The sequence below is a fragment of the Balaenoptera borealis genome (genome assembly GCF_965194805.1).
Source record: "Balaenoptera borealis genome assembly, chromosome: 5".
NCBI classification, from domain to species: Eukaryota; Metazoa; Chordata; class Mammalia; order Artiodactyla; family Balaenopteridae; genus Balaenoptera; species Balaenoptera borealis.
In genome coordinates this window covers 71,027,924-71,051,302 of record NC_138862.1, presented here as the reverse complement: position 1 = coordinate 71,051,302, position 23,379 = coordinate 71,027,924, and the positions used below count along the sequence as shown (strand labels likewise).

The 23,379-nt window shown below is 35.6% G+C and overlaps 1 protein-coding gene across 2 annotated transcripts in view; it reads left to right on the top strand.

Moving 5' to 3' along the window:
* SNX4 (sorting nexin 4) overlaps positions 1 to 18,568 on the top strand; it is a 65,680-nt gene extending 47,112 nt beyond the window's left edge. Inside the window, exons 9-14 of one of the 2 annotated variants that reach the window (XM_082392341.1) lie at positions 3,943 to 4,008; positions 7,756 to 7,845; positions 11,603 to 11,702; positions 13,065 to 13,210; positions 14,487 to 14,601; positions 17,402 to 18,568. In XM_082392341.1, the coding sequence (XP_082248467.1) occupies positions 3,943 to 4,008; positions 7,756 to 7,845; positions 11,603 to 11,702; positions 13,065 to 13,210; positions 14,487 to 14,601; positions 17,402 to 17,449 (565 nt within the window). In that variant the 3' untranslated portion in view covers positions 17,450 to 18,568. Of the gene's footprint in view, positions 1 to 3,942; positions 4,009 to 7,755; positions 7,846 to 11,602; positions 11,703 to 13,064; positions 13,211 to 14,486; positions 17,370 to 17,401 lie in introns of those variants that run through there. The other variant, XM_082392340.1, reaches the window with a different exon arrangement.
* Positions 18,569 to 23,379: the final 4,811 nt, after the last annotated feature.

The window sequence follows — 23,379 nt, the reverse complement described above, 5'->3', positions numbered from 1 at the left end:
CTTTGTTGCGGTGCGCAGGCTTCTCATTGTGGTGGCTTTTCTTGTTGCGGAGCACGGGCTCTAGGCACGCAGGCTTCCGTAGTTGTGGCTCATGGGCTCTAGAGCACAGGCTCAGTAGTTGTGGCACACGGGCTTAGTTGCTCTGCGGCATGTGGGACCAGGGCTCGAACCTGTGTCCCCTGCATTGGCAGGTAGATTCTTAACCACTGCCACCAGCTAAGTCCCTCATTGTGGTTTTGATTTGCATTTCTGTGGTGATTAGTAGTACTGAGCATCTGTATGTCTTTGGAAAAATGTCTATTCAGGTCTTCAGTCCGTTTTTTAATTGAGTTCAGTTTTTCTGATATTGAGTTGTATGAGCTATTTATGTATTTTGGATATTATCAGTCATATCATTTGCAGCTATTTTCTCCCATTGCATAGGCTGTCTTTTCATTTTGTTGATGGTTTCCTTTGCTGTGCAAAAGCTTTTAAGTTGAATTAGATCTCATTTGTTTATTTTTGCTTTTGTTTCCTTTGCTTTAGGAGACAGATCCAAAAAAATATTGCAACGATTTATGTCAAAGAGTGCTCTGCCTATATTTTCTTCTAGGAGTTTTACGATTTCCTGTCTTACATTTAGGTCTTTAATCCATGAAGTCTCTGAAATTATATGCAAAATTTTGTTTGTGATTTTCCCTCCTTAGTGGAAAAGGTCCACAGTCTTCATCAGATGCTACAAAAGATTTATTACCCTCTTTGATCTGGTTCATCTGTGACAGTTATCCACCCATTAAGTACTTTATGATAGCAATTATGCCTCTTATAAAGTTGATGCTAAATCCTTCTATACTTTTTATTTTATTTATTTATTTATTTTATATTTTGGCTGCGTTGGGTCTTCATTGCTGCGCGCGGGCTTTTCTCTAGTTCCAGCGAGCAGGGGCTACTCTTCATTGCGGTGCGCAGGCTTCTCATTGCTGTGGCTTCCCTTGTTGCGGAGCACGGGCTCTAGGCACGCAGACTTCAGTAGTTGCAGCACACGGGTTCAGTAGTTGGTGGTATGCAGGCCTTAGAGCATGTGGGCTTCAGTAGTTGTGGCGCGTGGGCTCAGTAGTTGTGGCTCGCAGGCTTTAGGGCACGCGGGCTTCAGTAGTTGTGGCATGCGGGCTCTAGAGCGCAGGGTCAGTAGTTGTGGCGCACGGGCTTAGTTGCTCTGCAATGTGTGGAATCTTCCTGGACCAGGGATTGAACCCATGTCCCCTGCATTGGCAGGAGGGTTATTAACCACTGCGCTACCAGGGAAGTCCCTCCTTCTGTACTTTAATAGTTCCTTGTTAATGGATCCCTCCTCTCCCTCCTCTCCCTCCCTAAACTGGTTAACATTTTCTAGTTCCAATCCTCAGCATATACCTGGACCCCAGTTAGAACCTTTTGTTTAGCAGATGCTTCTTAAATTGTAATAGGCATACAAGTCACCTGGAGAACTGTTAAAATGAATATTCTGAGTCAGTAGATCTGGAATGAGTCCTGCGAGTCTGCATTTCCAACAAGTTCCAGGTGATGCTGTTCATAGACCACGGTTTGAGTAGTCAAGGGCTAGACTATGTATATCTTGAGGGGAGAGGTCTTGTGCCTAGTAGTGGCTGATACATAGAACCCAGTACATGTTTCCCTCCTCACATTTATTCATTTATCGGTTCATTCTTTCATTTTACCTACAACCTATAAATGCCAAGTATTTATCAGGCACTAAACGACTTAATAGGAGTAAATAGATGATTAAGTGTAAGTCTTACCTTTCTTGAACTAGTTTTTAGTCTTGTTTGGTAAACAAAAGAATTAAATTTGGTTATATTGACCTTGAGTTGGTAGCACATTAAAAGGTGCTCAAAGATTAGATGGATGAAGTACCTGTGGAACATCCAATAGATAGTTGATCTGGACTGTCCATTAATTCTGTTGACGTGACTCATAGCTGCATTAACTGTGATTGCTACCTTACAAATTTGGCTAGTTATGCCTGTAATCTGCCAAAACCCCTAGACTTTGTTTTTCATGTGAAGAGCTGGGCTTTAGGTATGTTGAATTTGAAGTGACAGAGGTATATAAAAGCAGAATTGGGCTTCCCTGGTGGTGCAGTGGTTGAGAATCTGCCTGCCAATGCAGGGGACACGGGTTCGAGCCCTGGTCTGGGAAGATCCCACATGCCGCAGAGCAACTAGGCCCGTGAGCCACAACTACTGAGCCTGCGCGTCTGGAGCCTGTGCTCCACAACAAGAGAGGCTGTGATAGTGAGAGGCCCGCTCACCACGATGAAGAGTGGCCCCCTCTTGCTGCAACTAGAGAAAGCCCTCGCACAGAAACGAAGACCCAACACAGCCAAAAATAAATATAAAAATAAAAATTTAAAAAAAAAAAGCATAATTGTCTTGTAGGCATTGGAAGTGTGGCTTTAGATAATACAGCTAGAGGTGTTAAAAATTCACTTTATAAACAGCAAAGCACTAAAAGGTTAACTGTTGCTATTACTATTTTGAGGGTAAACATATGAGTAAAAATTGTCAGAAGGAGATATGTTTGTGTTTGTTTTCCTTCCTTGACAGTTTTAAAAACCATGTGCGGTTTTACCCTTCTAGTATTATAAGCATATAATCTGATATTTCAAGAACAGTGTATAAAAACTACAGATTAACAGAATCATAGTGTTTTAATTTTTTCCCTTTTATGATATATGCAATTGAAGGTGTTTATTATACATAGCAGAAAAATTGGAAACAATCTTGAATGGTCAGGAAAATGGTTAAAAAATTATGAGTTGCCATCTGAAATAATGCTGAGAACAAGTTATTTTAATAATGTGGGGAAATACTATTAATAGAAAAAGCATAATACAAAATTGCATATACTGCATGATCTCAGCCATATTAAAATGAGTAAATAAAAAGAACTAGAAGGAAATATATCAAATTATGTCATCTCTTAGTATTTAGGATTATAGATTCATTTCCCCCTTTATTATAATACACATATGCATCTTCCATAAGAAGGAAATTTTTTTTTTTTTAAGTTTAATTTTTTTTTTTTCTTAATTTATTTATGGCTGTGTTGGGTCTTCGTTTCTGTGCGAGGGCTTTCTCTAGTTGCGGCAAGCGGGGGCCACTCTTCATCGCAGTACGCGGGCCTCTCACTATCGCGGCCTCTCTTGTTGCGGAGCACAGGCTCCAGACTTGCAGGCTCAGCAACTGTGGCTCACGAGCCCAGTCGCTCCGCGGCATGTGGGATCCTCCCAGACCAGGGCTCGAACCCGTGTCCCCTGCACTGGCAGGCAGACTCTCAACCACTGCGCCACCAGGGAAGCCCCAAGAAGGAATTTTTATTTCAAGAATTTCACTGAAATGACAACAAAATGATCTGTGCTTTTAAGTAGACTTTGTCATGCAACTTTAGTGCAAGTTATCAAAGTTTTATGGTACACCTAGTATTTCTGTACAGTTGTCTTTTTCTGTTACCTATTAAGATAGTGACATGTAATCATGTGTGTTTATCAGAATCATCCATGTAGTAATTAAAAATATGCATGCCTCAGCTCTATCCCCGAGATTCTAATTAAGTAGATCAAGAGCAGGGTAAGCATTCATAGTTTCTAAAAGCGCCACAGTTGATTTAAATAGGCACCCTAGCTGAGAAAGTTGTCTGTAAGCAGAAACTGTTTTGTATGATACTTGCTTTACACTTAACAGCAGCAGATACAAACTTTTGAACTAATATTTTAAAGCCTTCACTTGCATTTAGTTGTTAAACTTCGGGGAAAGGAGCATATTTGAGTCACAGAAAATAAATCCAAAATAGATACTATACATTGTTTAAAAGCTAGCTAGAAAACAACCTTGTAAAAGAATCCATTTAATAATATTCCATATCTAATTCATGATGTTTTTGGTTTTATCTTTTTCTTCTTAGTGAGTGGAGTGCCATAGAAAAAGAAATGGGTGATGGACTTCAGAGTGCTGGTCATCACATGGATGTGTAAGTACCCAGAGAATTTAAGGTAGAACCTGAGGTGACATTAGTGGTGGAGTGTTAGTGATTCTTCTGTTCTTCTGTTTTTATAAAGTTTGCTGGCATTTATATTGTGCTCTCTGTATATAGATTTGACTTAAAGAAGTTTATCTCAGGAATGCAAGATTAATTTAACATTCAAAAATCTTTCAGTTCAATTCACATATTAGCAGAATAAGGAAGAAAACCCATGTGTTCATTTCAGTACATGTAGAAAAAGCATATCAACATCTATTCACAGTAAAAATTTTCATCAAGCTAGGAATATAAAGAATTTCCTCAGTCTAAAACTTACAGCTAATACTGTACTTAATAGTGAAATATTGGTGTTTTCTCCTAAAATCAGGAAGAAGGCAAGGTTGTCTGCTTCCACCACAACTAGTAAAAATGGTAGTAGAGGTCCTGGTCAGTGCAGTAAGATAAGAAAATCAAATACGGGGCATACATCTTAGAAAGGAAGAAGTAAAACTCTCTTTATTTGCAGTTAACAGGAGCTTTTATGTAGAAAATCATAAAGAATCAACCAAAAATATTATGGAATAGCTGAATTTAATGAGAATGCATGATACACGATGAATATATTAAAATAAGTTGTTTTTACATACTAGTAACAATTGGAAAATAAAAACTTAAAAATGCCATTTATAGCATCAAAACAGAATACTTACAGATTAATTTAATGAAATATGTGAAAGACCTATACACTGAAAACTTTATATATAAACATTGCTGAGAGAAAGTAAAGACCTAAATAAATGGCGAGATTAAACCACGTTCATAGATTGATTGGAAGACTCAGTAGTGTTAATATGACCATTCTTCCTAAATCACAGTCCCAATCAAAACTCCAGTGACTTTTTAATAGAAATTGATAAGCTGATTCTAAAATTTATATGTAAATTCAAAGAACGTAGAATAGCCAAAACAGTCTTGAAAAAGGACAAGCCTGGAATATATTACCTGATTTCAAGACTTAGTATACAGCTATAGTTATCAGGAGGTATTGAGATAAAGAGATCAGTGGAATAGGCTGGAGTCCAGAAATAGATCCACATTTACATAGTTCATTTCAAGAAATGGTTCTGGAATAACTGGATATCTTCATGGAAAAAAATGAACCTTGAGCCATATCTCACACCTTACATAAAAACTAATTCAATTTGGATGATACACATAAGTGTAAAAGCTAAAGTTGCAGGTTTTAGTAGAAAACATAGGAGAATATTGTTGCAACCTTCGAGTAAGCAAAGATTTTTTAAAGCGGATATGAAAAGAAAAAAATATTTTTAAAATGGTAAATTGTACTTCATCAAAATTAAAAATTTTGCTTATCAAAAGACACCATTGGAAGTGGAAGGAATGTGGGAGTACAGTTTCAGTTGGGGAAGATAAAAAGTTCTGGAGATGAATGGTGGTAATGGTTGCACAACCATATGAATGTACTTACTGCCACTGAACTGTACACCAATAAATTGTTAAAAAGGTGAATTTTACATTATATTTTACTACAAACACACACAAACGCACCATTAAGATAATGAAGAGGCAAGCCACACACTGGGAGTAAACATTTCCAACCGTAATATATAAAGAACTCCTACAACCGAATAATAAACAGACAAAAATATATTTATTTTATCTAAGTATTATTTTTTGGGGGGCTGTTATATAAGCTGACCAGCTGCTTTTCAGCCATTTTGTTAAGTCTTCGTGCATTCTGTTGACTGGACATTTTTAGTATTTGCAAGAATTTGGGATTATCCCTTTACTTGGTTTATTTACAGTGTTAAATAAAATTAATTTTAGTAATGATATCTAAAAAATCTTTACCATTTACCCTTTGCTACCCAAAGATGTGCTGCTTATCCCTACACTGTGTTTCCTATCTTCAAGCCACCAGCCACCTATCTTCTTTTTTTTCTTAACATTAACTTTTCCAGAATTGTAGATTTATGAACTAAAGGCAGTTTTTCCTACTCTTAACAATGATTCTCAAGATGTCTTTCAGTCACATAGGGGAAATTCCACACTCTAACAAATGTAAATTTATATTTACAGAATACATATTTTGCCTACTTTTATAAATACTGTAAACACATCACTTTTCAGTGAGCATTAACATAGATTTTTTGTTTGTTTTTAGAATTCAGTAAACTTGTTTACTTGCCTACATGAAGTGGGCTTGGAGACATAAAATATATTTTTCTTTTATGCCCATGCTAGGGAATCAGAATTAATTTGAAAAAAGGATGCTTCTTATACCATACAGAAGTAGTAAATGATATAGCCCATGTCCTTAGGGAATTTATAATGTGATCAGAGAAAACCAACACAAGAGACATTTCTTTGATAAAATTTGTCCTCAATTTTTGATAAGAGATCAGAAGTAGAGTGATGACTAGGACTAAAGAAGTCTGGGAAGATTTCTAGAGGTGTTGAGATACGTATGGTAGGATTTGGAGAAGTAGTGTGGAAACCCATCACTTTTCTGTGCAAGGAAAGACTCAAGGCCAGGAACAAGAGTGGCACGACAGTGAAGGGCTTGTCCAGATCAAAGCAGAGGTTGCTATTGAGAATTAGAATAAAATAAGGCTTCTAAAATTTTCTGTAATCTTTATTTGCTCGACTTTTCCTTTTGTAGCTTTTTGGCATTACTGTATGTAGTTGCTACCAGGAGCACTAATGTACCAATTATACTAAACTCTTACTCTTTCTACAGATTTTGTAGCCCTTTTTGTAATATATTTGAACAAAAGATATTACAGTGCTTCTTAAGCTACCTTAAGAAGGACCGTTTTTTGTTTGCTTTGTTTTTCTATTTCTAAGACCTTGCTGATCAAAACATTTAGGTAAATAAAATAAAATTGTCATGGTAATTAAAGATTGCTGTAGGGGGGAGGGATAAATTAGGAGTGTGGGATTAACAGATACAAACTACTGTACATAAAATAGGTAAGCAACAAGTGTTTACTGTATAGCACAGGGAACTATATTCAGTATCTTATAATAACCTATAATGGAAAATCTGAAAGAAATATATATATATAACTGAATCACTTTGCTGTACATCTGAAACTAACATAATATTGTAAATCAACTGTACTTCAGTTTTAAAAAGTTGTTACAAACGTTTCTAAATGCTTATTCTCACTTTCTGTACTTGCTTTTGTCACTCATGGGTAGCAAATGGTCTGTGGACCACGCTTTGAATAGCCCTTCTTAAGAACTTCAATACTTTGTGTCCTGATAAAGGTTACTCTATGCAATGTTTTTTATTTTTTTATTTTTATTAAAAAAAATTTTTTTACATCACATTTTTTTTTATTCAAACAGAAAGTCACAAAAATTATAATCATCATCAGTTCAGTCAGTCCCATGTAATTAATTTTTTTCCTCTTGATCTTTTGTTAGCAATTTTATGAATTCATCAGTTTTTCATTAGAGTTCTGAAAATGCTTATTCATTCAGTTCAGCAGTGTAGTCAGTTACCAGAAACCTGTACTTGTCAGAGTCTTTTCCATGAATTCCTTGAAGATGAAACCCTTTTATAGGAACATTTTTGCAAAAGCATCAGAGTACACCCAGAACTGTCTGTAAATGACAAAAGACTTAAAAATGACCACGGTTAAAGATTTGATGAAAGTTCATAATAATGCAATTGACAAGGAAATTTAGTTATTTCTGAGATATACATTTGCAATGTTTTTTAAATAGGTATGCATCTTCTATTGATGATATTTTAGAAGATGAAGAACATTATGCAGATCAGTTAAAGGAGTATCTTTTTTATGCAGAAGCACTGAGGTAAGTATAATACATGTTCCAGATGCAGCCCTGTGGCTGGTCACCACTCATATGCTACTCTAAAATAAAGATTTTTAAATGAGTTCATTCCCCCAGATATTGAATGAGGTCTCATTGTATTCCTGTGTGTTACAGAGGGCTAGACATAGCTATTTAAGATGAGCCCTGTGCTTGAAGCATTATGTTGATAAAACCTGTTAGTCTCAGACTTCAGGTCTGTCTGTATGTTGTTCTACTTTTTCCAGTTTGAAGATTGGAAGCAAAGTACAGATTGAGACTGTGTAGCATAATCTGTCACTAGGTTGTATATTACCATTTAAATTCTGTAATTTTTTCCATACCTGCATATTTTATCTCCTTAGTAAGGTTGTAAAACTTCTTAATGTCAGGACTTTGTCTTCTCTTTTTATAGTATCTTCTACAGAGCCAAACAGTTCTCTGGGAGATAGTCCAGTTTAGAAAAATGAATTGTTTTCCTACCACTTTTTTGGGGGGCAAATTATTATTATTTTAAAATTTGATTACAACTGATTTTGTTGGCATTAAAATTTTAAATTTGAATGGATATAAACCAAAAACCAGAAATTAAGTTTGGTAAAAATGGGAATAGGAGTTTTCTGGTAATTACAGATTAGAAGGCAGAAATCGATTTAGAGAAACATAGACAAACCCCACGTTTACAATGATTGTGCCACAGATTTAAACTGCAGTAGTACATTAGTAAACTGTTCACACTGAGATCTTCACCTTGAGATTCGACAGCTGTTTCTTGAAAAAATATCTCAGTACCTTGTGCAAATAAATTGGTCTTTCATGTGCCTTAGCACGCTTAAAATTTCTCCATTGTATATACACAAAACACCTACCATTTGGGCAGGGCAAAATGCATACCTTCATAACAAAACTATAAAGTACCTCTCAAGTATGAAGAATATACACATAATACATGGTATACAGTATTTACAAAATATATAATACAAGCTGTTTGTAATTTTTAAACTCATCTTTTGCCCTTGTATATTGCAACAAGGTAATTTTCCATTTCTGTACCATTGCTTTTCAAGAGTCCAGGGATTTTGGAAAAGCTATGTTTTACATACATACTGAAATCTGAGATCTAAGTTTGAACTTATAGGAGAGTTTTAAAGTGTACTGCCATCAACTCCCTATTTTGGTTGGAATTTTCAATGGTGCTTCCCATCCAGTGATTAGGAGGCTTTGGAAGAACACTAGGAGAAAGTGGATCACTAAACTTTACCCCAGCATAATTCTTCTTTTGGCTCACTTCAGTTAGAAATGATGATTTCTTCAAATGCTTATTTTTAATATTCTCAGTATTTTTAAAAGGCTTTTTTTCCTGCTTCTGAATTATATCAGATGAAACAGAATCCTGCCAAAAGTTATTTTCATTTCTTTTTGCAGAGGTGATCTTGGTTAGTGGTAAGTTACATTTGCTTTTCTGTCTGTTTATCTTTGGTTGTTCACACAAGTGTATACCATGAACAAGCTGGCTGTGGGGAATGGCAATTTTCTCCGATTTTAAAACGACTTTTTATCATCTTGTCCAGTTATACATATAATACATAGAAGAAAATGGTTTCTGCCTGCCCCCTACTTTCTGTTTTAACAACTGCTTCAAGAACTTTACTGCTTTAATTCCAGTCACTTTCCTAGCTCAAGTCATCCTTATAGGAAGCCATGAGGAGATGGAAAGACAAGGTAATCTATTAGATCACTGCCCTTTCAACACTTGTAATATGGTAGGGAAGCAGGACACAAATAGAAAGCCAGAGCACAAGGTAACATAATCCATGTCCAAAAGGGTAACTGCCAACAGAGCTCCCTGGTTTTAATAACGTTCTAGAAAATAAAGGAATCTTACTAGGAAACAAGTACAAAAGCTCGCTTTTACATTATCACTAATATTACAGAAGAGCCATGGAATTGAAAGGAACCTACACAAAATTTAAGTAATCACAGTGGATAAATTTAATTTTTTGCAAGGCACAGCTAGATAAGCTGCAAATCTCTCAAACCAATATTCTTTCAACAAATGTCAGTAACTTATTTTCATTAGTATTATGAAGGTTTTTGAAATTAAAGTCAAAATGTTTTATTTTGATACAAAGGTTACTTTAAGTAATATAGCGACTTAATACCGATTAAGTTTTAATCAATTTTATCCTAGTCCAGTAGCAACTGGGCAGCATATCGTCAATTCAGTTGGTAACTTTTCTTTCGAAAACTTCATCATTCTGGACACAAGTAATAAAACTACCTTCCATTAAGAAAGCCTGGCACAGTATACAGTGGGAATAGTTAAACAGTAAATGCCGTTCATCTGATACACTAGCACAGAGAACTTACCGCTTCAAAGAGGCAACAACTCTGCTGTCGCTCCTGCCAACTTTCGAAGTTGAAAAGTACAGCTAAGTAGGTTGCCCCGGCTAGGAGCAGCGCCCCAGTTGGACTGGCGCCCCACACCGGGCACCTCATAACTCAGTAAAAAGCCAACTGGAAGTGGGCGGCTGCCAGCCCATGGCAAACCCCACACCAGGCAGCGAGAGACCATATGCACGTCCTGACGAGTCTTGGCACTACCAACGGTCCCCTATCACTTTTAAAATCAGCCTAAGAATTCTGTTAATAAAACAGAGGAGCAATATTCCTTTAGTTGTTCAGTAGCTGGTATGAAAACATCACATTGTTAGCCTTTTTCCTTCTAGAGTTTTGAGTAGTAAGAAGTTACACCAAGGACTTCCCTGGTGGCGCAGTGGTTAAGAATCCGCCTGCCAATGCAGGGGACACGGGTTCGAGCCCTGGTCCGGGAAGATCCCACATGCCGCGGAGCAACTAAGCCCACGTGCCACAACTACTGAAGCCCACGCACTGCAACGAAGAGTAGCCCCCGCTCACTGCAACTAGAGAAAGCTGGCGCGCAGCAATGAAGACCCAATGCAGCCAAAAATAAATAATAAATAAATTAAAAAAAAAAAATTACACCAAGGTGTTTTCAAGTTACGGACCAAAAGAAAGTTGCTGAACACAGTGTAATTCTCTGCAGCTCTTAAAAGTTATAGAAAAGATTAATGTGTATTGATACAGAAACATATGTGTCTTTGGTATATAAATAGTTGAGAAAGAAAAGATGTAGAATTACTGGGGGTGGGTGGATATGTGTATTTGTAAATGCCTAGGTAAAGTCTGGAACGATATATACTATCTATTAACATGAATTATGTCTGGATAGTGGAACTGGGGAAAAGAGAGCGTTCTTGAAACTTATTTTGTGCATTCCTGTATTAGAATCCTTTTTTTTTTTTTTTCAGTGAGCATGGATTACTTTTATGAAAATAAAAACTAATAGACGTTTCTAAATAAAAAGAAGAAAGCTTTGAGATAATGTCTTTTTAAACAATACTCAGTTGTGACGTGAGATTATAGCATTAATTCCTATGTTATACAAAAGCTTTTTTTAAATGTATGTGATAATGGTATGTTTATTGAAAAAAATGTTGCAAGCATCTGGAAAACAACCTTTTTTGTTTTAAGTATATATAAAGTTTTTATGCTTAGGTTCTGCTAGATTAAATTTTTAATGTTGGGCTACTACATTTTAAACTTGAAAATTCTGTATATAAAAGTTCTGACCGTAGTAAGACGTGAATGCCTCCCCTTTACCCTTGAAAAAAATTTTTTTAACATATTAATGGAGAAGCCACAAAAATTAAATGGCAGCACTTTCTTTCATCCCTAGGGCTGTGTGCAGGAAACATGAACTTATGCAGTATGATTTGGAGATGGCTGCTCAGGACTTAGCATCCAAGAAGCAGCAGTGTGAAGAGCTGGCAACCGGGGTGAGTGGTTTTCCATTTAGGTCTCTGGTACTATTATAGCAAACCTTAAGTGGAATGGGCTGCAGGATGCCTGGAGCTTTTACAGGGAAATAATTTGTGGGCAACTTCATAATTCTTTTGTTTGTGATCTTGATATAAAAGGATGTAAGCCATTAAAACACGTATTATATAGTGTTGTAAGAAATTTTGCCAACATTGCTGTGTGTAATAAGAACCATCTCTTTTCTGATTAAGTCCAAGTGAAAAAACATTATTCTTTGGGATTGAAATAATGACCTTTGCCAGGTTTAATTTTACCTGGTATATTATAGAAATTTTAGTTAACTTTGAAAAACTTTGCCCTTTTAGAATCAGTGCCTCTCTCCTAACAGGGAGCTTTTTGTGTACTTTATTCTTGAATGCTTACAGTGAATACTTGCGAATAAAATTCCTGATCGTATTGGACTTAGATCATTTTTATAATCAGCTTTCTACCGTCCAGCTATTTCATTGGAATAAAAAAGCTGTCATGGTGAGAGCACACAATCTGGAAGTAAAGAAGCAGTTACAATGCCACCATTTATGAGTCATTTCATAGTTAACAAGTACTTTACTTGTGAAAGTGCTTGTGGGCTACCCACATAGAGATATGTGGGAAAAGACCTCTGACCATGAAACAGGTGCACACTGTCTTGATTTATTTTTAAAATCCAGGGGAAATTCCCAGTCCATTTTCAGGGAGCTTGGTTCTCTACTCCTAAATGTGTTTCCCTCAGTAAACTCTAGAGTTTACTAGAAGTTTTCCATATGATGAAGAAGCTCAGTTAAAATTTTTCCCTTTTTGATTCTTCCATATTTTCCAGTGTTAGAAATCTTATTAGTAGCCCCCTGGTTGTAAGGCTTGTGGTGTTTTCTGTCTGAGCTAGGGAGGAAATGGCTATTTCCCCTTTTTAAAAAAAAAAAAAAATTGTGGTAAAATATCCAGAACATAAGATCTATTATCTTAACCATTTTTAATGGTAAAGTTCAATAGTAGTAAGTACATTTACATTGTTGTGTAACCAACCTGAAGAATTGTTTTCATCTTGCAAAATTGAAACTCTGTACCTATTAAATATCAACTGTCAATTTCCCTCTCCACCCAGCCCCTGGCAGTCACCATTCTACTTTCTGTCTCTGTGAATTTCACTACTTTGGATACCTCATATAAGTAGACTCATATAGTATTTGTCTTTTTGTGACTGGCTTATTTCACTTACCACAATGTCCTCAGGGTTCATCCATGTTGTAGCATGTGTCAGAATTTCCTTCTTTTTTAAGGCTGAATAATATTTCAGTGTATGTGTGTTGTTTATCCATTCATCTGTTTCTATTTCATTTTAGACCGTGAGAACATTTTCTTTGAAGGGAATGACTACCAAGCTCTTTGGTCAAGAAACTCCAGAGCAGAGAGAAGCCAGAATAAAGGTGCTAGAAGAACAAATAAATGAAGGAGAACAACAACTTAAGTCTAAAAATCAGGAAGGCAGGTAAAATGCTGAGGTGTTTTAACATGGCTAGACATGTAGACTCTGTGACAGATTGTTTATAACCATTCCCAGCTTCACCAGTGTCCCTGGATGTAGCCTGTTCTTCTAAAATGCAGTGATTGAGTATTCCTAAGAAATTTGAGTAATCAAAAATCATGTTGCATAGAAACAGTTGTTTTAGTGTCAGGGGAAGAGGAAGAAGAAAGTATCTAAGCTTCATAATATTATTTTCCTGTACTTTTCATGATTTCTGTCCTTTGCACATCCCCTCTGCCCTTTTCTGTCAGTTAAAAGCCTGATCATTCTCCAGTGCCAAGCTCTTGCATTACTTCTCTTGTGAAGCTTTCTCTTATCCTCACAGGCTGTCATAGCACTTGGTCATGCCACTATTGCATGGCAGTTTTATATTGGGTGGTTGGTTGTACAGTGTGACTGTCCCTGGCTAAATTACAAACCCTTCAAAGTCAGTGACTATGTCTCTTTCATCTTTATGTCCCAACACCTTGCATAGGGCTTGGAATGTAATTATTCCATAAATATTTTTAGAAATTCAGTTCTCAAAGGTCTGCCATGACTGTTGGGCTCATTTTTCATATTGTTGTTTTCATCTGATAGTTGTTGAGTAGACCAAGGCAGACCAAGAGTGTATCACTGATTTGGAGGTGGTTTTGTTAATTTTTAGAACTGCTGGCATCAAGTAAGTCAAATTAAACTCTCATGAATAGAGTTAAAAAGACAGTGGTTAAGATTCTGCACTTCCACTGCAGGGTGCATGGGTTCGATCCCTGGTCAGGGAAGTTCCGCATGCCAGGAGGTGCAGCCAAAAAAAAAAAAAAAGACAAATTGCTCTCAGAATTTTTAAAACTCTAGTTGTCATTTAAAGTAAGCACATGATAAATGTGATACATAATCCATCTTGTTGAAAAGAATGTATGTTTTCCAGTGACCCCAGGAAGGCAACTTCATGTGGCATCTGTTAGGCTTATGAGCTGGTTCAGGGAGCCATTTACATCTGTTTTATGGGAATAATTTGAAGCTGGAATTCTTGTGGCAAAATAGAGATTATTAAAATGTAGATAAGTGTATGACTGTATGCTTTTTCTCCCACTGTAATTTTTAGGAAGAGAAAAAATAGAACAATCTTATACACGCAATAGCTTTTTCCTCTATATAGACAAAAACCCAACTCAAATGAGAAATGGTTATTCAAATTTATAATACGTAGTTTACTTAATTTAAATAAGAATAATAATAATGACTATACCTTTTATTTCAGAGAATTTGTCAAAAATGCTTGGGCTGATATTGAACGCTTCAAGGAACAAAAGAACCATGATTTAAAGGAGGCCCTCATAAGCTATGCAGTCATGCAGATCAGTATGTGCAAAAAGGTAGGTTTTGGTTTCAGTGAAGGTACAAGTATATTCAGAAGTGCCTGCAAATTTCTTTAAAATCGGTTTCTTATTTGGACCAAAGTATTTATCATTTTCATTTTTAAAGTCCATTCTTCTCCTCTTCCAGAATGTTTCCCAGTTTCTCTACTTAATTTTGAAAGAAGGGTCATAATCAAAATATCAATTACCGAGTCTCTACTCATCTAAAGTTCCAAATTTGTATGCCCCGTTTATAACTTGTATGTGAAAATATGTACTAACAACATTACTTTGGTTATATGTCCCAGGATTACTGCCCTTGGACAGGGCAGTACAGTACCATTCCTAACAGTGATATATACTTCGACTGGAAAATGGTTTCAGCGTTATTTTGGGAAACTGTGGCTGCGATACGGTTTGTTAGAGTAAACCCTTCACGTAGTTGACATCTCAGTAGAATACATGGACGTTGAAGCTTATTCTGGTTAAAATAAATGTTTTGGCAGTGATGGAGATCTTTCTAAAATGCTGTTATAAGAACAAAATACAAAATATTCCTTAACCTCTTCTTCATAACCCAGGATCTGCCCGTGCGACCACCAGTCAGTCCCAGCGCTTTACATTTCTCTAGCACTTCGCAATTTATTAAGCGATTTAACATGCTTTATCTCAGCATATCACATAGTAAGATGGATTCCCATATTTATGAAGACATTCTTAGAGGGAAAAAAAATCACACTCATACAAACACTCTTATGCTTTAGTTTATCCAAAGTTTGTATTTTCTGGCTCGGAACCGTCACTTTCTTAGCCCTTTTTACTTGTATGACCAGAAATAGCAGTAGACAACAAAGATGTTTTGAGACAGAAACAACAGACTCACACATTAGTCATTGGGCCAAATTTATAGTTATGCCTCAATGAAATTGTAAGTTACTTCATGTTGTAGATCTTTGGGGTCACTTGAGAGAAGTTAAAACCATGACTGATCAATCTGCAAATGCTGATGGTTGAATATATTGTAGTTTGGGCTGTTTTTGTCTCTGCTGCTGTCATCCCATCAGCTCCTTCTGCTGCTTCACGCTTACCGTCTTTCTAATCTGCCTTTTTAACTCTTCGATGGCCTGAAAGATCAGAAAACAAAGGTTTTTTAGAGTTGGTTTTGTTTTGTTTTATTCCTATAAAAGATTCATTAATAGGTTCCTGTGATCTCCCATTTGCTTCTTTTCCAAGAATGCAGATTTTGTATAATGGCTCAAAGGACTTTCCCCCTGCCACTTTGCTTAGGGTGAGCTGGTTGAGGGTGCTAAAAAGTAATCTCTGGATAAACAGGATATTACTGTAGGTATGTGCGGACACACTGTTGGATATCTGGTGTATCCTCAGATAATAACTAGAGTAAACAAGAGTTTACTCACATGAGATTAATAAGAGTGTATGTTTACCTTATTTCTTAGGAACAGTGTTACAGTGTTTCATGTTTTATTTTCTTGCCTAAGTGGAGTAGATTCTTATATTTGAAAATCTACAGTGCTATTTTCTTTAGAAACTTAAAATTAAGTACGAGAAATCAAGATTAACATCAGCTTTTTTTGGTAAATGTGGGTATCTATATATTTCAAGTTATTTTATCTTTTTAAATTAAAAAAATTATCATAAAAAGAACATATATGCTCATTGTAAAAATTTCAAATAAGCCAGAAGCATATTAAGTAAAAATTCTCCTCCTCCTTCCCCAAATCCCTTTTTGAAAACTCAACACTGTTACATCTTCATGTTTATCTTTTCAGACTCATTTGTACATATACAATCATTTAGAAAATATACACTTTCCTTTCCCACAAAAACAGGATTGCATTATATGTGCTAGTATAGCTTTTGTTTTTTCATCTGCTGTCTTATGGATGTCTTACTAGGACAGTGCACATGAGATCTATCTTATCCATTCTACCAACGAATACTCCCTTAGATACTACTTTATCCAGGCAATCTGGGACATTTTAAAAGATTTTTGTGGGTTTTTTTCTTTTTGTATTCCATCAGGGAGGAAGAAAAGCTAAAAAGATTAATTTTTTTTCCTATTGTTTGAAGCCTCGATAAATATTGACAAACTTTAATGTTTAAATATTAAAGAAAATATTCTTTCTTCATAAATTAGCAGTTATTGGCAAATATATATCTTGTTTACTGAAAACATACCTTTATTTCTACCACTTTCTAGATTTTACTGTTACATTTTTCCGAATATGCATTTTTTTCCCAGTTTCAAACATGCATTTTTGTTTAAGCATGTTAGGTATATTATAGCATATTAGTTTTTTGCTAAATTGCCTGCTATAACCATTGAAAGGGAGTTGATAACTTAGTACTTAATTAGTACTTAATTATCAAAATATTGATTATTAGACTAATAAATTAATAATTCATTAATTTATATTTAATTGTTAGACTAATAAGTTTTTTCTTTTGTTTCAAATATTACAGAACTTGTTTGGTTTATAAATAGAAATGATATGAATATGTGATATGAGTAAGTGAGTTTTTCAAATAGAAGTTGTAGGAGTTCTTTCTGTTTTGAAGATAGATAGGCTCATACAAATGATTCTATTACTTTTTTCAAAAGTATTTGACATTGACTTATATTAGCTATTGCCAGAAGAAGTGTCCTATTTGCTGGACTTGTTAATTATTCCAAAAAGTAAAACTTAGCATACCAGTAAGCCAAATACTTGGGCTTTCAGAATCCTTCCAAAATCAATCATTTTTAAGTTTTGTTTTGTTTTGTTTTTTTTGTTTTTTGATTTGTTTGTTTTTAAAGGGAATTCAAGTTTGGACCAATGCTAAGGAATGCTTTAGCAAGATGTAATCCTGTGAAATGAGTTTCTCTTCAATCAAAGTGCCCCAAAACAGAAGCACAAGTAAATAGAAAAATTTAAGTTGCTACCAGTATACACAAAAATGTATAATAAGTTGAGTAAATTCAGCTTTCTTTAATTTGATTGTAGTGTTAATATAGCACAAAAGGGTGTATTTTAATGAAGATTAAATATTATAATTTGAGGTTTTGGGGACTGGTGCTGATTCTAAAAATGTTAATTAGATAAAATATACCAACAAATTGTCAGGCTTCTGAACCAATGACTGAATATCAAGATGTTAGGTAATTTTTAGATGTTCGTTTTAGTGCCCACTGTTTCAGATCTGCTTATGTAGGGAGTTTTTTCCTAAGATTGAATTCTTATCTTTATTTGGTAAGACCCACTAATCTGTTATAGGGGGTTAATTTTCCTTGCCTTATAGTTGAGCTGTTTGGTTTGACAAACGTCAGCAGAAACTTAGTGTGGAATGTAAGAATTTCTCCCACATTCTTTAATGCCCCCAAACATTGCATACACTAGAAAATGCCTTCAATGTGTGTTCTACCAGAATTTTGATACTAGTCAAAAATTTTACACTGCCAACAAAGAAGACTCAACTTCTCAGATATATAGTAAAATACATTGTTGTGATCTGGGAATTGGTATATAGCAAGGTTTCATTGAGTATGTTACATATGAGCATTAAATTCTCAGATAATTCTTAACCTCAGTGATGAGCCTAAATTGACTCTGCTTGGCTCGCTACACGTGGCATTTCAGGGTACAAAGTGTAGCATTTCATTGTATAAGATACATGTAGTGAACATACGTGTTAGTATCTTCATTATTAACATCCTTTTTTATTGCTTGGCTGTAATTTTTGTAAAGATAAATTATATTGCTTTTGTGTGTGTGTTTTTGTGGTATATGTTCAGAAGCCAAGCACCCTTGGTATTTTGCTAGCTTTGCAGAACCCTACATGTGTACTCATTATTACTAATTATGTAAAAAGAGATTTCCAGTACTGTTCAGCATTTGACTTTTTTACATGTTTAAAATGTTGCTGAAATTTTGTGCTGTTTGCCAAACTTATACAATAAATAAATGAAGTATTGTGTTGATTTTCATATGATTTTTGTTATTTTAACAAAGTGGCCTGTACCTATTAGTATCTGATGCCCTATGGAAAAATAATATATGCCATATTATATTTTGAAGTGTTTAATTGTATAAATTTGTCTTATGCCAAAATGTTGGATTTTTTAAAAATAAGATGCTGAGATGTATGATTTTAAAAATTCTACCTTTTTTTTTTTTTCAAAAAAAGATAAAATTGTTAGAAGCAAAAGTCATCTTGATAGGTACACATTTCATTCCATTGAATTGTATCATCTCTTGGCTTATGAAATAAAGTAGCTTGGCCTTTAAAAATCAAAAGCCTTTTCTTCCAGCCTAACCTTAGACTAAATATAAAATTAGATTTTTTTTTCTACTAGCTAACTTAATTTGAAAAGGCCACTGATACCTATGTTTTAAAAGATGATCTTCTCTGAAATATACAAATATTCACTTGGTTGTATGTATATTTAAGTAGGAATTTCTTGATGGGTTGATTTTGAAAAAGTTTCATTTGATAGCACAATAATTCCTTAAAAAAGAACTCTTAATGAAATTTTATGATGGAAATCATTTTTGGTACTATCCATAATAAGAAGTATAAAGAAAATCTATATGCATTAACCCTTTTCTGTATTTAAAAACCAGAACTCAAAATGAATTATTTAAAGGGTGAGTTAGATCTCCAAAGATAAATATAAAAAGATAATATAAGCAATAACTAAAGAAAGAAGATTCATTACATAAATGTAAATACTTAGTAACAGAGGAAAATTTCATCTTGACAGTGTACTAGTGATGCAGTTAGTGTGGTCAGAGCATTAAAATTAACTGAAGTCATACCTAGCCTTCAGTTACATCCCAAAACTTGATGAATGAGTCACTGGTAATTACAGCATAGCATCCAACAAAGGAACTGGGGGTTCTTAAAATTCAAGCATCTTTAGAATAAACACACACCCAGCTTGGAATGGAATGAAAAACCAAGAGTTATGTAAGAGGAATGCTAGGCTTTTTATAGCCTTATAATCATTTTTTAGATATATATGCATACTCTCCTCCAGGGTAGAATTTACTGATTCTCCTGAAAATGTTTCCCTAAAAAAATTTAGGAGTTTCTTTCAAGGTTTAGTAACCCCGAAAAATAAAGTAACAAAAGGCCAAATCAGAAAAATTGTACTTGCTTCCTAAATTATATAGCTTTAAATATTTATATATTTGAAAGGAAGGAAGGGACTAGGGGGGAAAGGAGCAAATTAAATTCAAAGTAAGGACTTCCCTGGTGGCGCAGTGGTTAAGAATCCACCTGCCAATGCAGGGGACACAGTTTCGATCCCTGGTCTGGGAAGATCCCACATGCCGCGGAGCAGCTAAGCCCATGTGCCATAACTACTGAGCCTGCGCTCTAGAGCCCGCGAGCCACAACTACCGAGCTCACACATCACAGCTACTGAAGCCCGAACGCCTAGAACCCATGCTTTGCAACGAGAAGCCACTGCAATGAGAAGCCCACACACCGCAACGAAGAGTAGCCCCTGCTCGCCACAACTAGAGAGAGCTCACGCGCAGCAACTAAGACCCAGCACAGCCAAAATTAAATAAATAAATAAATATAAATAAATAAATTCAAAGTAAGTAGAAGAAAGAAATATTAAAAGTAAGAGCAAAAATCAGTGATACTGAAAACAGGTAAATCATAGAGTTAACACAGCCAAAAGTTAGTTCTTTGAGAAGAGTAATAAAGTTAAACCTCTAGCAAAACTCGGTGGAAAAAGAAAAAGCACAGATTATCCCTATCAGGAATGAAATTGGGGATGTTATTATAGATCTTACAGTCATTAAAAGGATAATAATGGACAAATTTTAACCAATAAATTAGATGAAGTCATCAAATTCCTTGAAAAATAATAGCTTACTAAAACTGATACAAGACAGAAAATGTAAACAGCCTTATATCAAAGAAATTTATTATCAGAAATTTTCCTGCAAAAGAACTTCAGGTCCACATGGCTTTATTGGTGAATTCTATCAAACATTTAAGGAAGAAAAGCTTTAATTCTACATAAATTTTCAGAAAATAGGGAAAAGGGAATACTTTTCCCAATTCTTTTGAAAAAAAGAACAAGTATTACTCTAATACCAAAACTGGCGAAAGACATTTCAAGGAAAGAAAGTGACATATCAATATATATCATGAACATAGATGCAAAAATCATTAAACTATTAGCTCATTGAATCCAGCAATATGTAAAGAGCATAATACCTTATGACCAAGTAGAGTTTATTGCAGAATGAAAGGTTAGTTTAAAATTAAAAGAGTCAATAACTATAATCACCATATTAACAGAATAAAGGAAATAACTTCATGATCAATTTCAATACATGTAGACAAAGTATTTGACAAGATTCAACACTGATTCATGATAAAACTCTCAGGAAACTAGGAATAGAAGGAGACAGTCTGATAAAGGGCATCTGTGGAAAACCTCCAGCTACCATCATACTTAATGTTGGGAAAGTTAAGTCCATCACTAGACAGTTGCTCTCTAGACAATATCTGTCCCCATTTCCCCCTCTCCTCCCAGCAATGCTGAAATTCCTCTGGCTTTCTCCCTTCACCTGTCTCCCTCCCCTATTCCCTGTGCTCATTTTTCTCAGAATATTTGTTGAACCTTGAAGAAGATGGATCCCTCATTCTTTTTTTTTTTTTTTTTAAAGAATTAGTCATTTTTATTTATTTTTATTTTTGGTTGCGTTGAGTCTTCATTTCTGTGCGAGGGCTTTCTGTAGTTGCGGCAAGCGGGGGCCACTCTTCATTGCGGTGCGCGGGCCTCTCACTATCGCGGCCTCTCTTGTTGCAGAGCACAGGCTCCAGACGCGCAGGCTCAGTAATTGTGGCTCACGGGCCTAGATGCTCCGTGGCATGTGGGATCTTCCCAAACCAGGGCTTGAACCCGTATCCCCTGCATTGGCAGGCAGATTCTCAACCACTGCGCCACCAGGGAAGCCCCAGATCCCTCATTCTTAAAGCTCTAACAGGAAGTATGTTCACTTCCTGGGCACTCCACAAGTCCAAAAGGTTTGGGGAATCTGTTGATTCAGCAAATATTTATAAAATCATACCCAGATGAAGGTGGAACCAGTTGATTCAGTAGCAAAAGTCCACATGAATAAAACATCCTTTCACACACCTGTGTGATAGAAGCACCATCAGCAGAAGACACGGAGAAATTCCTAAATACTCAGTTGTTAAGGCCTTGATTTCAGAGGATGATAGCTAACATGCATTAAATCCTTATTACTGCTATACCTGAAACTGAGGCACAGTGCAGTGATGTGCTTGCCCAAGGTCCCACAGCTTGTAACTACTAGAGCTGGAGTTTAAATGAACGCAAGTAACATGGCTCTAGAGCATGTACTTTTTGAGGCTTTTCCCTTTTGGAGGAGCAGAGACCTGGAGGAGACCCTCTGGGACAGACCCGTGAGGATGGGCGAGGGATAGAAAAGGTAACTTTATCATACTGAAGTTGTAAGACATTTGAAAGGAAAATGTCTTGGGTACTTCTGGGGATGGGAGCTAGAAGGGGAAACCTGAGAGAGGGGCAGGCTATGGTGAAATACTAGATTAGTTTTCCAATTTTAATGTGTTTGTGAATCACGTGGGGATCTAGTTAAAACACAGATTCTGATTTGATAGAGTGGAGCCTCAGAGTCTGCATTTCTAACTAGTTCCCAGATACTGTCAGTGCTACTGGTCACACTTTGAGTAGTGAGGTGTTAACGAAATATATATATTTATATAATGTGGAATATTACTAGCTATTAAGCCAGTGGCCTGGCCAAACATCTATTTCGGTACAGTTATTTAGAAAATAAACAAAAATTCAGCAGTTATACAAAAAAAAGGAAGGAAGGGAGGGAATTAGGTAATACCAATTTCTTAGTACAATTTCAAGTTTGCAAGTTTATAACAAAAGCAAATTTTATGTTAAGCTTTAATGATGAGTATATGGATAATAATTATGCAGAAATTAAGATGGAAATTCAATAATATGGTAATAACAAATAGCATTAATGAGGCTTTCATCAAATATTGTAGAAGATTTCCTATTAAATAGTACAGTGATTTAGACTGTACTTTGGGTTTATCTTTGTACCTTCTCAAAATTCCTCTAAAATGGCAGTAAGGAAAAAAATATTTTTTTGAGTACCATTAAGGACAAAGGAAAGAGAAGAGACACTGTGTACAAGAAATGTTCACAAAATTTTGGAAGATAAAAAGATGGAGGAGTATTAATTGACTAAGCAAAACAGTGGCAGCTCAAACTTATGTGCCTGTAGCTGGGGCTACTAATGAGAAAGCTAATTTACACAGCAGAATCCGAGAAAGACTCAGGAATTAGAGGAAACAGGTACACTGGTAAGAAGGAATAAGTGTGGAGTTGGGTGGGGGGAGGGGCTGGTGGGTCCTGACCCTTTCTCCATATGCTTAGGAGATCACCATTGCACATTACCATGAAATTTCAGATGAATAAAAGTCACCAGGAAAACATTTAATATACAAAAAATTGCCATCAGAACAGCATCAGGCTTCTCAATAGCAAAATTTCTTGGATGCCAGAAGAGAATAGAGTAATCCCTTCAGAATTCTGGAGAAAAATTATTTCCAACTTGACAGCCAAACTGTCAATCAAGTGTGAGGCAGAACAAAGACATTTTTGGATATGCAGTCTCAAAAAATTCTCTTCCTATACACTCTGTCTCAAGAAGCTATTGGAGGGGCGGAGTCAAGATGGCAGACTAGGAGGATGTGGAATTTGCC